The sequence below is a fragment of the Schistocerca serialis genome, chromosome 10 (genome assembly GCF_023864345.2).
Source record: "Schistocerca serialis cubense isolate TAMUIC-IGC-003099 chromosome 10, iqSchSeri2.2, whole genome shotgun sequence".
Taxonomy (NCBI): Eukaryota; Metazoa; Arthropoda; class Insecta; order Orthoptera; family Acrididae; genus Schistocerca; species Schistocerca serialis.
Window position 1 is genome coordinate 85501682 of NC_064647.1, and position 15436 is coordinate 85517117.

At 38.8% G+C, this 15436-nt stretch overlaps 1 protein-coding gene across 1 annotated transcript in view; it reads left to right on the top strand.

Moving 5' to 3' along the window:
* Nucleotides 1–3279: 3279 nt before the first annotated feature.
* The window catches only part of LOC126425264 (double-strand break repair protein MRE11), a 150983-nt gene continuing 138826 nt past the window's right edge, over nt 3280–15436 (top strand). The window contains exons 1-3 of the mRNA XM_050088234.1: nt 3280–3450; nt 3542–3704; nt 3783–3922. Of these exons, the coding sequence (XP_049944191.1) occupies nt 3375–3450; nt 3542–3704; nt 3783–3922 (379 nt within the window). The 5' untranslated portion in view covers nt 3280–3374. The remainder of the gene's footprint in view (nt 3451–3541; nt 3705–3782; nt 3923–15436) is intronic.

Consider the following 15436-nt stretch of genomic DNA (forward strand, 5'->3'; position numbering starts at 1 on the left):
TGCATCCGTGCGACGCTGCGGTCCGGTCCCAGGTCGACGGGCACGTGCACCTTCCGCCGACCACTGGCGACAACATCGATGTACTGTGGAGACCTCGCGCCCCACGTGTTGAGCAATTCGGCGGTACGTCCACCCGGCCTCCCGCATGCCCACTATATGCCCTCGCTCAAAGTCCGTCTACTGCACATACGGTTCACGTCCACGCTGTCGCGGCATGCTACCAGTGTTAAAGACTGCGATGGAGCTCCGTATGCCACGGCAAACTGGCTGACACTGACGGCGGCGGTGCACAAATGCTGCGCAGCTAACGCCATTCGACGGCCAACACCGCGGTTCCTGGTGTGTCCGCTGTGCCGTGCGTGTGATCATTGCTTGTACAGCCCTCTCGCAGTGTCCGGAGCAAGTATGGTGGGTCTGACACACCGGTGTCAATGTGTTCTTTTTTCCATTTCCAGGAGTGTATGTAGCCCGTTTGTGTCCGTACGAAATAAATTCACAAAAGTAAAAAAGCACACCCATAGCAAGGAAATTAATTGTTGTTGTTGTTGTGGTCTTCAGTCCTGAGACTGGTTTGATGCAGCTCTCCATGCTACTCTATCCTGTGCAAGCTTCTTCATCTCCCAGTATCTACTGCAACCTACATCCTTCTGAATCTGCTTAGTGTATTCATCTCTTGGTCTCCCCCTATGATTTTTACCCTCCACACTGCCCTCCAATACTAAATTGGTGATCCCTTGATGCCTCAGAACATGTCCTACCAACCGATCCCTTCTTCTGGTCAAGTTGTGCCACAAACTTCTCTTCTCCCCAATCCTATTCAATACTTCCTCATTAGTTATGTGATCTACCCATCTAATCTTCAACATTCTTCTGTAGCACCACATTTCAAAAGCTTCTATTCTCTTCTTGTCCAAACTATTTACCGTCCATGTTTCACTTCCATACATGGCTACACTCCATACAAATACTTTCAGAAATAACTTCCTGACACTTAAATCTATACTCGATGTTAACAAATTTCTCTTCTTCAGAAACGCTTTCCTTGCCATTGCCAGTCTACATTTTATATCCTCTCCACTTCGTCCATCATCAGTTATTTTGCTCCCCAAATAGCAACCCGTCGGCTTTGAACAATGACGTCACAAGTCGTCAGAGAGCATGTATTACAGAGATGAAAGAGCTGAGGAGAATGTTGAGAAACAAAGGAATGCGAGAGAGATAACCATTGATCTTGTCAAAAGCATAAGTGTTTTTTGACTTTAAAAAAAAAAAAAAAAAATCTCACGAGATAAAATAAACTGATCCTACTTTATTAAGCAATATCTTGTCAAAAGCCGAGAAGCGATTGTTCTTAATGTTCTAGCTCCCTTCAGTACGTAATAAGTGTTTTTTGACTTAAAAAAAAAATCTCACGAGATAGAATAAACTGATCCTACTTTATTAAGCAATATCTTGTCAAAAGCCGAGAAGCGATTCTTCTTAGTGTTCTAGCTCCCTTCAGTACGTAATAAGAGTTTTTTGGCTTTTTTTAAAAAAAATCTCACGAGATAGAATAAACTGATCCTACTTCATTAAGCAATCAGTAAAGAAACGAAACTGAAACATAACAGCAAAAGTTAATTAAGTCACACGTTCAATGATGCACCCAATATCAAGCGATCGCTTTTAGATTTACATTCAATTATTTTAATGATAGTGCTTATTAGAACACAGAACTGCTTTATTATCTACGCCTCGAAGTGAAGACATTACGATCTATGACTAAGGAATTACGTCATTGTTCAAAGCCGACGGGTTGTATCCCCTGCTGCACTAGACCCAACTGATGGCACTGCTTCGGGTTTGAGACGTTTCTTCCACGTTCCAGGGCTCACTACGTAATCACCTTGTCAGAAATGGTTTCCGCAGAGAAAACTGCAAGACGTAGGATTAAAACCTTTCCAATTCAAGGAAGTAATCCACTTCTTTAGCAGTTCTGGGTGCTTTAGAGGAAACCTGTTCAAAACAATCGAATTAGCAAACGCACTAAGTCTGTATTTTTATCGTATTGTATCGATAGTCCTATTACCTGTGAAATGGTAAGTCACATTCCTTACTTCATCGCTTCGTACAATTGAAAGCGGAAGAAGAAATCACCATTTCGACAATCCTTAATTCCTTATACACCGTACAGACCGAGAGAAACTTCTTGCCAAATTCGAATATGGCGGACAATACAGACGACAGTAATCAGCTGGTAGAGCCATCTATCGGTAGGTCCGGTAGTTGAGCATCCCTCATTTCGCTAGCTTTAGACGCCTGTAAAACCAGTCGAGGGGGTACTTGATTGAGAAGTAGCGCCACCAATGACAAAAACTGACCGTGGCTGGGAGAGCAGTGTGCTGACCACATGCCCTTCTGTATCAGTATCAGGTGATGCCTAAGGGCTGAGAATGACACAGCGGTCGGTCGGTACCTCTGGGTCCTCAAGACCTGTTCGAACCGTGTTTATTTGATACATTTTTCCATTTTCTGTCACCTCCATTGCTGTAGGTTCTTGGATATTTTAACCATTTTTAATAAACGTTGAAAAGACGCTTAAAACACATCACAATCTATTTTTTGCAAGTTTATGAAGAGTGGTTAATAAGATCCAAGAACGCATACCATTGGAGGTAATGGAACACACCAGAAGCAGCATTTCATATGAACAAGGATGCCAACACTGTACTATGGAGGTATAAAATAATTACCTCCATTCATCATACATAACAACTTTAGTAGTCCTGAATGTGTGCACTGTTGTCAAGTGTTTTTGTATTGCGTTTGTTGTCCAAAGATAAAGTTTTTACGACGTAAGAAGTTGCTTCGTTAAATAATTTGAGCCGTAAACAAATTTGATAATTTGTATCGGTCCATTTTTTTAACAACCTTTCCAGATTATTTGTGTAATTCATTCCTGTATGATATTACACCGTTTTCATTGAAGATGTTAGTGCTGATACTTCTAGTTGCTATTTTCTGATTACATTCGCTTTTTAGTGTTTCATTTTATCGGAATTATTTACACTAAACTGGGTAACGACCAAAATACCTAGTGAACCAGAAGTTGCTTCAAGTGATTAGTTTGTAAGTGATATCTACAACCTTCTGTGTCAGTAAATTGTTTGTTGTCAAGTTTAAACTCATGTGAATATTATAAAGAAACTATATAAACTTGATCATTTCCAAAGGTTTTAATTTGTAACAAAATCGATTGCTACTTTAGAGGTAAAACACAACATATCTTAATGTTGGCAGGACTACAAGTGAAACAAAAATTTCGCGGGTGTTGCAGGGATTGAAAATCAGTGTGGAAGTTGTATGACAGGTGTAAAACATTAATCAGTCCCAAAATGAAAGACGACACGTTTAATATTATGATAGCTTCTGATATTCATCTGGGATATAATGAGTCTGACCCTATTAGAGGTAAAACTTAATGTAGTAGGACATAAACAGAGGTAAGAAAATGTATCAAGAGCTTTCTCTGTTGTTATTGTGATTCTATTCGTTTCTCCAGGTGAAGACAGTTTCATAACGTTCGAAGAGATTCTGAGCACAGCTGCGAAGAAAGAAGTCGACTTCATATTATTGGGAGGAGATTTATTTCATGACAACAAACCGTCTCAAAGTTGTCTTTACCGATGTTTGTCGTTGTTACGTAGATATTGCATGGGTGATAGGTCAGTACAAGTGCTAAACAATGTGTATTGTGTGTAACAGTGGAAGAAATTGCCACTCGCTACTGTTTTGTTTTACAGACCTGTGCCTGTCGAATTCCTAAGTGATCCTTCAGAGAATTTCCGGCACTGTGATAATCCTGTAGTAAATTATGAAGACGAGAATTTAAATATATCGATGCCAGTGTTCTCAATTCACGGAAACCATGATGATCCAAGTGGTAATGCTGAATTCTTTGTTGATTGCTATAATCTCTAAATATGTCTAAATTATTGACGTTGCAAAATAAAAATCAACCCTCTCCCTCCCCCCCCCCCCCTCCCTCTTGTGAATGACATAATCTAGTGCTGGTGAGAAGAATCTTAGTTCAAGGTAGCAAGAATTTCGGAGACATTTTCTTTAACGTCAGTGCAGTTAGTACACAATTATAAACTTACCAAATCACTGTCGTTAGCCATTTGACATTCACATCTGGATAAAGACCACCTCTAGATTGTTCCATACATTATGCTTTTCAGTGTTGGACATACACTGTGTAGCAGCATGTTTTCTGTTGTCACCTACTTTGCCCACCTCCCACTTGTTTGTAATTTCAATCAATTCTTTTCGGGCACTCCAGAAGCTTGCTTTTTAAAATCCCATATGGCTAGTGTGTGGTAGTGCCCCTCTCCCCAAGGAATCATAGAGTGGCAGACTGATCTGTAGCATACACTGATGTTGCCATGTGTGGCATATTTAATGCATGTTTCATTACTGAAACTAAAGCTACAAGGTAAATTCAGGATACCTAAAGTCTTCGAGTAGTATGATGCATGATACTTCCCGGCAGATTAAAACTGTGTGCCGGACCGAGACTCAATTCTAGTATGATGCATATTACAAACATATATTGTACATAAGGTGCTAAATATACAAGCAGGATTCACTACATATATTTATTATTTAGTTTACAAAAATCGCTCCATGACACTTTTACCCCTTTATTTAGTTTTGTAGCTGTCCATCTGATCATTCTTGCCAAGTGTTCAAAGTACAGAAACAAATACATTATTAGTTTATATAACTTATTTTTTTTTAATGTATAATTTCCTTTGTAATGTGTTGGTTATACGTGGTTTAATCTCATAACTGATTTTCAGCTCTCACACAATTTCCTTTAATTATAGATTATCTGCACCCAGTGTGAAACTGTAGGCTACAATACAGGACCTAAAACAAAGGTGGTTCAGACATGTTCACATGACCCATATTGATTCTTCATTTTCACAGTTTAGAGATCTGGAAAATACCCCAAAAACTGCTGAAAATTGTTTTACTGGTATGGAGTCCCCTTGCCCTGCTTCTCTTTTAAAGTATGAATTTCCTATGGTCCTGTCAAAATCTGATTGCATGATGCACATATTATTCAGTGAATAAATATAAGATGTTTGTTTATTTATTTGGTAAGTATCCATTCATCAAATATTTTATATGGGATATAGCTTGCATTGTACACTATTGCACAATTTTAAGTACATCTTACATAACAGCAACATTGATTCACTAACACAAATAATTTAATCATATGATAAAGTATAGTAAATCACTGAAATATAATACACTAATATAATATTACAACCTAGTAGATAGTACAATAGATAAGAAAAGCAGTTTCAGATACATAATACAAAAAAAGGAAAAAATTTAAATTTGTGTCAACAAATATTTATTTACCAAAGGAAATAATTTAAATTTATGTTAAATATTAATTTGCAATATAATATATAGAAAAAGTTTTTTGCCAGTTTGCAGTGGTCCATTTTGTCAGAGTTTTGCGTGCATGTTCACTGTGTAAGTTCGATTTTTTTATTTTCCCTGGTGTTGTGTACGTGGACTGCTTGATTTGCATATACTAAGTGGGTTTAGTTTCTGAAATTTTCTTTATATCTGTAATTATCTCAGGAATGGACAGACATGGTAGTGGGAATATCTGGAGTGTTTTAAAAATGGGTTTGTAAGAATTTCTGGGTGTGGCATTTGCAGTTGCCTTCTGTCCTACAAAACAGCTTTTGCTTATTGGCAAATTTACCCAAAAAATTATCCCACATCTCAGCAGTGTTTCTGCTTGAGCATTTTTTAGTGTTTTTTTTGTGTTTCTTTTGTTGTACATGTAGCAAATATTTTTATACCATAGCATACTGTGCTAAGCTTCTTGCTGTTGTATTTGATGTGTATGCCCCACCTCATGGTGTCCTGGATCCTTAAACCTAGAAATTTTGTTGAATTTACAGTTTCTAATTTTTTTATTAAATAGGCTTATGGTTGGGGTTAGTGGCTGTTTGTGTTTGGTATAAAGCTGTATTGCAACAGTTTTCTCTGTGTTACAAATAAGTTTGTTTATGGTGAACCATCATGTAATGTGTGTGGAGCAATCTTTTACTTCATGTTGTAGTTCAGTAGCAGTTTTGCCTTTTATTAATACACTTGTCATGCAAGTTTTATATATTTTTGGGAATCGCTATATGATTTTGGTCATTGATAAAGATTAAGAACAACATTGGGCCCAAGATAGAACCTTGAGTACACAATACTTCATTTCTTTTCTTTTAGATTGCTAGGTATACATAATGTTTTCTTTCTGACACATGATTTCAACTAACTGCACTCTGCTTCTCAGGTATGATGTCACGCATCCGTATGCCAGGTCCCTAATTCCTACATATTCCCAATTTTTGAAGTATTAAGTTGTTGGTTGATTTGGGGGAGGGGACAAAACAGTGAGGTAATCGGTCCCATCGGATTAGGGAAGCATGAGAAAGGAAGTCGGTCGTGCCCTTTTAGAGGAAGCATCCTGCCATTTGCCTGAAGTGATTTAGGAAAGTCACAGAAAATCAGGGTGGCCAGACACTGGTTTGAACTGTCATCATCCTGAATGCAGAGTCCAGTGCGCTAGCCACTGCGCCACCTCGCTCGGTCCAGAAATATTGCTGATGCGTGTTTTTTCAGGACTATTACAGTTAAGGCTTCATGAAAAAATTGGAATTTCTGTTGATGTGAGTTTTCTGAACCCATGTTGGGTATTTGATACAAAATTATTTTGTTTTATGAATGAAATCGGTCATTTTTTAAAAAAAAACTTTTTCCAGTATTTTAGTGAAACCAGACAGCAGACATATTGGCCTGTAGTCCTTTTCATTTGTGTTCTCTCCCTTCTTGAAAAGAGGTTTTATCTTGGCCATTTTTAGTTTTTCTGGGGAAAATACCACTACACAATGAAGAGTTGCAGAGGTGAGTGTGAGACTTAGTCAGTACTGTTGCACATTTTGTAACATGTAATCAGGGATACTGTCTGTACCTCAAGAACTTCTGCTGTTATCTATATACGTAAATGATTTGGTTGATAGAGTGGACAGCAGTCTGCGGTTGTTTGCTGATAATGTCGTGGTGTACGTTTAGGTGTCAAAATTGGGTGACTGTAGGTAGATACAAGACGACTTTGACAAAATTTCCAGTTGGTGTGATGAATGGAAGCTAGCCCTCAATAAAGTAATGTCCGGATATGGTATTGCTAGTGATCTACTTGACACTGTCAGATTGTTCAAATATCTATGCCCAATGTTGCAAAGTGATATGAGATGGAACGTGCATGTGAGAACTGTAGTAGGGAAGGCGAATGGTTGACTTTGCTGTTTTGGGAGAACTTTAGGAAAGAGTGGTTCACCTGTAAAGGAAACTGCATATGGGCCACTGGAGTGACCTATTCGTAAGTACTGCTATAGTGTTTGGGATCCATACCACGTCAGACTGAAGGAAGACTTCGAAATGATTGAGGTGGAGTGCTAGATTTATTACCAGTAGGTTCGAACAACATGTAAGTGTTGAGGAGATGCTTCAGGAACTCAAATGGGATCCCTGGAGGGAAAGCGACCTGAATAACTGTAGACAGTTGGAAAAAAAAAGGGGGCAACTAGGGGAGCACAAAGGCTATATGTGGACATTTTCCGGCATAACTTAAGAAGCTTTTTGAATGGGAGAAATGAACTAGACCTACTCATATGATTACAGGAAATTGAAAATTATAAAGATAGTCATGCAGATGCACTGTATACGATACATCTGCAAAGTGGTATAAAATCCCATGCTAAGGTTCTAAATAAATATTACACTGAAAAGGACTTTGCGTTCTGTGCTGTGTGTGACAAATGTAGGGTTGCAACACAGTTCTGAATTTGTTTGTGTAGTTTTTTTATTGTCTTTGTGGTTTGTATTGGTAACTGAAGTTCATTCTTATTTAATAGTGATAGGTATCGTGAAGTATGTTACAGTTACTTTGGTCTCGTTGGGTTTTGGTAATAGTTCTGCTAGTTTGGGCTCTTGTTGTCGTTATCTTCATTTGAGCTATATAGGTCCATTGAAATTTTTGTTTAGTTGTTTTTGTTGGTTGTGTGTGTGCTTGTATGTAGTGGTGGGGGGAGGTGTCTGTCATAGTTTTTTCCATTGAACTATACACATCACATGAAATATTAGATCCCATTTGTTTTGTTCGGTTTTTCTGGAGGATCTTGGTGGCATTGCGGTTCAAAACAGACGTGTAGAATCTGACATTTCTTTATTGCCCAGTCCTGGAAACACAGTATTTCTGACAGTCTGCAGATGCAGCACAAAATGTTTTAAACTCAAGTAAGCAAGTAGACGGTACTAGTGGGACTTAATAGAAATTACAGGATTGTGCATGGAGATTTCAGTACTGATTTCAATCCAACAGTTTGTATTGAGTGTGCGTAGAGTTTCCTAAGGGTAGGCTTGACCTCCACAGTAACATTCCCAACAGGAATAATAGCACATAGTGACACAGCAATTGTTGTTATCGTTGTCTTCAGTTCAGAGACTGGTTTGATGCAGCTTTCCATGCTAGACTATTCTGTGCAAGCCCCTTCATCTCAGGATAATCACTGGAACCTACAGCCATTTGAACCTGCTTACTGTATTCTTCTGCATTCTTCTGTGTAGTGCCATATTTCAAAAGCTTCTATTCTGTTGTCTGAACTGCTTATTGTCCATGTTTCGCTTTCATAAGGGGCTACACTCCAAACAAATACCTTCAGAAACACCACCACTTAAATTGTATTTGACGTTAACAAATTTCTCTTCTTTAGAAACATATTTTTTCATTGCCAATGTACATTCTATATCCTCTGTGCCTTGGCCATCATTATTCATTTTACTGTCCAAATAGCAAAACTCGTAGACTATTTTTAGTGTTTCATTTCCAAATCTAATTCCCGAAGCATCTCCTGATTGAATGTGACTAAATCCCATTTTTTCTGCTTTTGTTGTTGTTAATCTCGTGTGCTTCTTTCAGACACTGCCTATTCTGTTCAAGTGCTCTTCCAAATCGTTAACTGTCTCCGTCAGAATTACAAAGTCATCAACATACCGCAAAGCTTTTATTTGTTTTCTCAGAACTTTTAGTTTATTTTCCATTTATTTATTTATTTATTTATTTTTTATTTTTTCTGCTTGCTCAGTGTACAGATTAAATAACATCTGTGATAGGCTACAACCCTGTCTCACTCCCTTCTGAACTACTGTTTCCACTTCACGCCCTTCATCTCTTATAATTGCAGTCTGGTTTTTGTACTAGCTGTAAACAACCTTTTGCTGCCTGTATGTTGTTTTTGCTACCTTCATAAGTTTGAGTGTATTCTAGTCAACATTGTCTAAGGCTTTCTCTAAGTCTGCAAATGCTGTCAACATAGGTTTTCATTTCCTTACTCAATTTTCATGATGATCAAGCGGCTGATCAGTCAGACAACTAAGCAAGGAAGTTGTAAAATTTCGGAGGATCTCAGATGCTGAGCCTGTTACACTATTCAGACAGAATTCTCAGAGTGAACTAGTGTAAGAAGTTCACCAAGGATACAAAATAGATAAAGTATTAAATTCTTTCCTAAAAAATGGTCTTGCCACAATATGAAATCAATTTTTATTTACAATGAATGAGGTACAAAGGCAATGGGAGCAAAGGGAAGTGATAGCTATCATATGGCATTATTGCATATATGTTTAATGGAGAGTTCTGTGATCAAGAGATGTGGATGCACTGCTACAAAATATATTAGACTCCAATAAACTTAGGAGCTAACCGGATAATGTTTAATTCAAATCATTGGCTGCTACATTCAAAGAACTTTCCCTAAGAGTAACTGAACACGTGGGGGACCACAAATGAAACATCAAAAGCATATCCTTTAAAGTTACTTGAACAGCCACTCCATACTCGGCTACTAGACATTACTTTTGTCAAATCGTATTAACAGAGATCAGAGGTATTAGTACATATCTGAAGAGCAATAACTGTTGCAGTATACTAAGATCTTGTGCAGAGTTGGTAGCACCTTTTTGATTTACCTTTCTAACCATTTGATGAGTCAAAGTGTATTACTTCAAATACTGATGTATGCGGGCATAACACCTGGTTATTCGCATTGATGTTCTTTCCACAGTGTTATATCTGGCTTTCAAAAATGACACAAGATTTTCATGTTCTCTTGCTTGCTACATGCAGGCTGTCAGTACAACAGAAAATAATGAACACGACCTTTTTGTAGCAGATTGCTATTAAAGAAATCCTGACCATTGGGGGTGCATTTGAAGGTCACTTTTGTATGTTTTTTCTTGAATAACTGGAAGAATATGGCCTCTAGTGAAAATGTATCCCAGTACAAGCTTTAACTACATTAAATTTCCTGCAAAAGAGTCCTGTTCATTATTTCCATAGGACTAGTATTTGGCGTGTAGCGAGTGAGAGAGTATGAAAATCTCACACTTGGTTTTTGAAAACCAGATATAACATTGCAGGTTGCATAAAATGACATATAGTGCCAGCTGTATTACCCTGTATGAAAAAAAATAGGAGAGTGACCTCTGATCATAGACCCAACTGCTTTCTACATGTGTCCTCTGGGGTACATTAAAGGAGCCTCCACGAAGATTGCAATGATTTCTGACCAAGATAAGACTTGCAGTCGGGGGTACCCTGGGCGTCAGGTTTCTCTGGCGGCTGATCCTTTCACACCAGAAACATCATCTTGGTCCTTTTCAGGACCACAGTTGACCATCATATCGATGAATATAGAAGGTATATCATCACCAAAAGAACTGTTACAAGAGCTGTGCAGACAAACCAAGTGCGATGTACTCTGCATACAGGAGACCCACAGAAACTGTGAAATGCGCAGACCAAAAATAAACGGAATGCGACCAGCTACAGAAAGACCCCACCCAAAAAGTGCTATATCTGTCCAACCAGATATACAGATAATATCATTAGCCTTTACTGAAGCAAATGATATCGAAATCTTAACTTTGGAAATCAAAGGCTGTACAGTCACACCCGTATACAAACCGCCGGATGTTGACCTCAAAATCAATCTACCTAATAACTTTTATAGTCAACACACACAAATAGTGACTGGTGACTTCAACTTTCACAGCACCACGTGGGGCTATGATCATGATGATGAGAATGGTACAGCATTACAAGAATGGGCGGAAGGCAGTCATCTGAGCCTTTTACATGACCCTAAGCAACCTGCATCTTTCAACAGTGGCAGATGGAAACGCAGATACAACCCCGATCTGATATTTTGCAGCGAGAGCATCTCACAACAGTGCATAAAAACTGTCTGCAACCCTATTCCAAATACACAGCACAGACCGATCGTGTGTGAAATTTACACAGCGGTTAGACCAGACAGTTCCGTTCAAAAGGAGGTTTAACTTCAGGAAAGCCAACTGGCCAAAGTTTACAGAGACGCTGCAGTTCCCAATATTGAACCTTCACCTGACTCGTATGATACTTTTGTGAGGGCTGTAAAGAGGTGCTCCAGAATTGCAATTCCTTGGGGTTGTCGAACATCATACATTCCTGGTGTAACTTCAGAACTCAGTGCTCAATTTACAGAGTATAAGGTATTATTCGAAGAAGATCTGTTTGGCGAGACAACGCTATCGGCTGGGAATAAACTTATTGCATCTCTGAAAGAATTCAAAAGGAATTCTTGGATTAAAACTATGGAAGAACTTGATCTCATCAGAAACAGTCATAAAGCGTTGGAGATTATTGAGACGCCTGAATAATGACCCAACTAGATCCACAGCACAGTGCAACATTACTGCAGATCAGATAGCACACCAACTGCTCATGAATGGGAAGAATCAAAGTTCTGAAAGTACAGCAAGAGGCCCAAGAACAAATGAGGGATCTGACTCTCCCATTCGAGATATACGAATTAAACAAGGCTATTAAGGAGAGCAAAACTGGTAAAGCATCCGGTCTAGATTACACGTGTATGGAGCAAATCAAGAATTTCGGCCCAGAAACAAGAAAGTGGATCCTGCAGCTTTTCAACAACTGCATGAACCAGTGCCAAATACCAAAGATCTGGCGAAAGAGAAGGGTGATAGCTCTTCTGACACCTGGAAAGGAAGCAAATCATCCCAAGAATTTCAGACCAGTTAGCCTTTTGAGTCACCTTTATAAACTGTTCGAACGTATGATTCTAGATAGAATCCTACCAATAATAGACCCTCTTCTCATACCCGAACAAGCAGGATTTCGACCAAACAGAAGCTGCACAGGGCAACTTTTGAATCTCACTCAGTTTATAGAGGATGGCTTTGAAACCCATCAGTAACGGGCGTGGTCTTCGTGGATCTCACAGCAGCGTATACTGTCCATCATCGGTTACTCCATGCAAAATTATACAGTATGATCAAGAACGCCCACCTCGTTAGACTACTCAGCACTCTCCTCCAAAACTGCAGGTTTTTTGTTGAATTTCAAGGATAACGCAGTCACTGGAGAGCGCAGAAAAATGGTCTAACTTGGGGAAGTGTCTTGGCTCCACTTCTCTTCAACATTTATACCAATGACCAGCCATTGACCCCAGGCACAAGGAGACTGTTATATACAGATGACCTAGCCCTTGCTACACAGAGCTCATGCTTTGAAAGAGTGGAAAGAAACCTGACAACAGCACTTAAAACACTGTCAAGCTACTACAATCGGAACCAAACCAGACCAAACCCTTTGAGGACACAAGTATGTGCCTCTCATTTAAGGAACAGGGAAGCGAATCGTGAGCTACATATTGCATGGTCAGGCATCCAACTCCAGCATCATCACGCACCTAAATACTTGGGAGTCACTCTCGATAGAACTCTGACATTCAAAACTCGCTGCAAGAACACCAAACTGAAAATCTCCGCTTGAAACAACCTAATTCGCAAACTAGTGGGGACACAGTGGGGATCACATCCACAAACTATTCACTGTTCTGCAATGGCACTATGCTTTTCTACTGCTGAATATGCTTCTCCAGTCTGGTACAGGTCATCTCATGCCAGACAAGTAGACATTGCTCTCAACGAAACCTGCAGGTTGATCACAGGTTGCTTAAGACCTACCCAAACTGATAAGCTCTACTGCCTGGCTGGAATAGCGCCACCATGGATACACAGAACAGTGACTGCCAACAAGGAGAGACTGAAAGTGGAACAGGACAGTGCCCATCCACTACACGGACATAACCCATCACAGCAACGTCCGAGATCGCGAAAGAGCTTCCTGAGAACACTTGAGAAGCTCACCATTTCACCAGAGAAGGCAAGGCTGGAGTTATGGAAGAAGTCGATGCCTCACCTGCAGACGCCAGAAGCCGAAGAACTACCACCTGGACACAACGAGAGCTGGCTGGTGTGGAAATCTCTAAACAGATTACGATCAGGAGTTGGATGATCCAGATACAACCTGAAGAGATGGGGCTTCATAACAGAAGATACGTCCTGTGATTGTGGACAAGAACAAGCCACATGCTCCAGTGCCTTTTGTGCTCTACATACTGCACGAAGATTGATTTCCTGCAAGCCACTCCAAGCACCTTGGAGGTTGCAAAGTACTGGGCACATGTAATATAAATAAAATTTGTATATATATGTGTAAATATTTATTGATGTGTATGGCTACAGTAAATTTGTGTTTCTGACTCGAGAATAATAATGCGTCCTCTAAAATTATTTTAGAAGGTAATTTACAGCAGACTATTGAACCATATTTCTGAAAATAATGTTCTAACAAAAGCTTAGTTTGGCTTCAATAAAGGATTTTTTACTGATAGAGCAAGATAAGATCTCACAAGTTCAGATTTGGAACACCTAAACAAGAAAAATTATACTGTTGGCAATTTCTATGGTCTTCCCAAAGTGTCCCATTGTGCATTGAGTAAGGAAACTATAGCATTATGGTGATAAAGGCATCTTCCTTGCCTGGATGGGGTAGTTTTATCACTAGAAAACAGAGGGCAACACCAACAAGTGATATAACAGAAATAATACCAAATTCAGAGTTGAGAAACATTAAATAATTTGTGCAACAAGGGTTGGTGCATAACCAAATCCTATATTTGATTTACATAAATTATTTACCTGGGACATTGGAGGACATTCTAGCAACTGGAATGTTTGCTGATGATGCAATGCCCAAACATCTTAATACCAGGAGAATAATACACAGGCTTAAAACTCCTATTATGGTATTCCAAACAAATAAAAGTGGCTTATATCTACCAGAAGGAGAAATTAGTGGGCACAGGCTCCACGTGTGAAGCACCTCGCTATTCAGATAGTTAATGAGCTGCAATGGCGGCAGAATATGGAGAAGTTGCCCAAAAATTTCAGTTTGCCTACTTTTCAGGAATCTCTCTAATTGTGTGGATCTGCTTACAGGAATTATAACGTACTTCCTCTCTTTATTGTCCTACAGAGGAATATTCTGGGATCTCTGCTAATGTCAGACAAGTATTTATGTTAATTCTACAGAAAACTGCAGTAAGTTTATTGCAGTAAGTCGATAAACAAGCATCTTGCAGAAGCCTGTCGGGAACCTAGAGAGACTTATTGGTATACAAATGCTCAAATACTGCCTAATGATATTTGTGGATAATAAACTAGGTTCAGTTGAGGAATACCTGTGCAATTTGCAACAACACTAGCTATAAAAATAATTTCTGTATTTGATATGCAACTCCCACTAGAATTCGTAGTGGAATCACGTATCTCGTGCAAATGTCTGTGATGGTTTGCCAATTGACATCAGGTAGAAAACTGAAAGTAAAAAAAAAAAAAATCAGAAACAAAGAAAAGAAATACCTCATTAGGCATCACTAAAAATTGTCAGAATATTTGAATTCAGCAAGGTAAAGCCATATAATTGTTATGTTTACATTAAACGGTTCCTAACTTTGCAAGAGTACAGACAACTGATAGTGGTCTGTGTAAATATATAGAAATGGTTTTTTTCAAAGTTATCAGTAGAAGAGTAGGGTAGTATGGTAAAGGTACACTTATGTTGCTGGCAATTGTTGCATTGTGAATGATGGGAATTGAAGATGATGAATCATGAGTCAATTGTCAGAATGTTCTATTATAATTTTCTATAGTTTGTTAATAAAGTTAGCAGGCATTTTATTTTATTAGGTTTGAATTTAAACAAATTGTTGCATTTTACAGAAAAATTGGAAATAAGGCATACAAGTAGGTTATTGCAATGGTGAATGTAAATCTTGGGCTACTCTACATACCAGTATAATAGGGCAATTGTATTTTTCAAGTTGAAAATCATTGGCTCTGCCATCTCAGAACCAAACAAGTCACATTTCAACCTAAATTCCGTTCAGAGTATACTGATGCAATA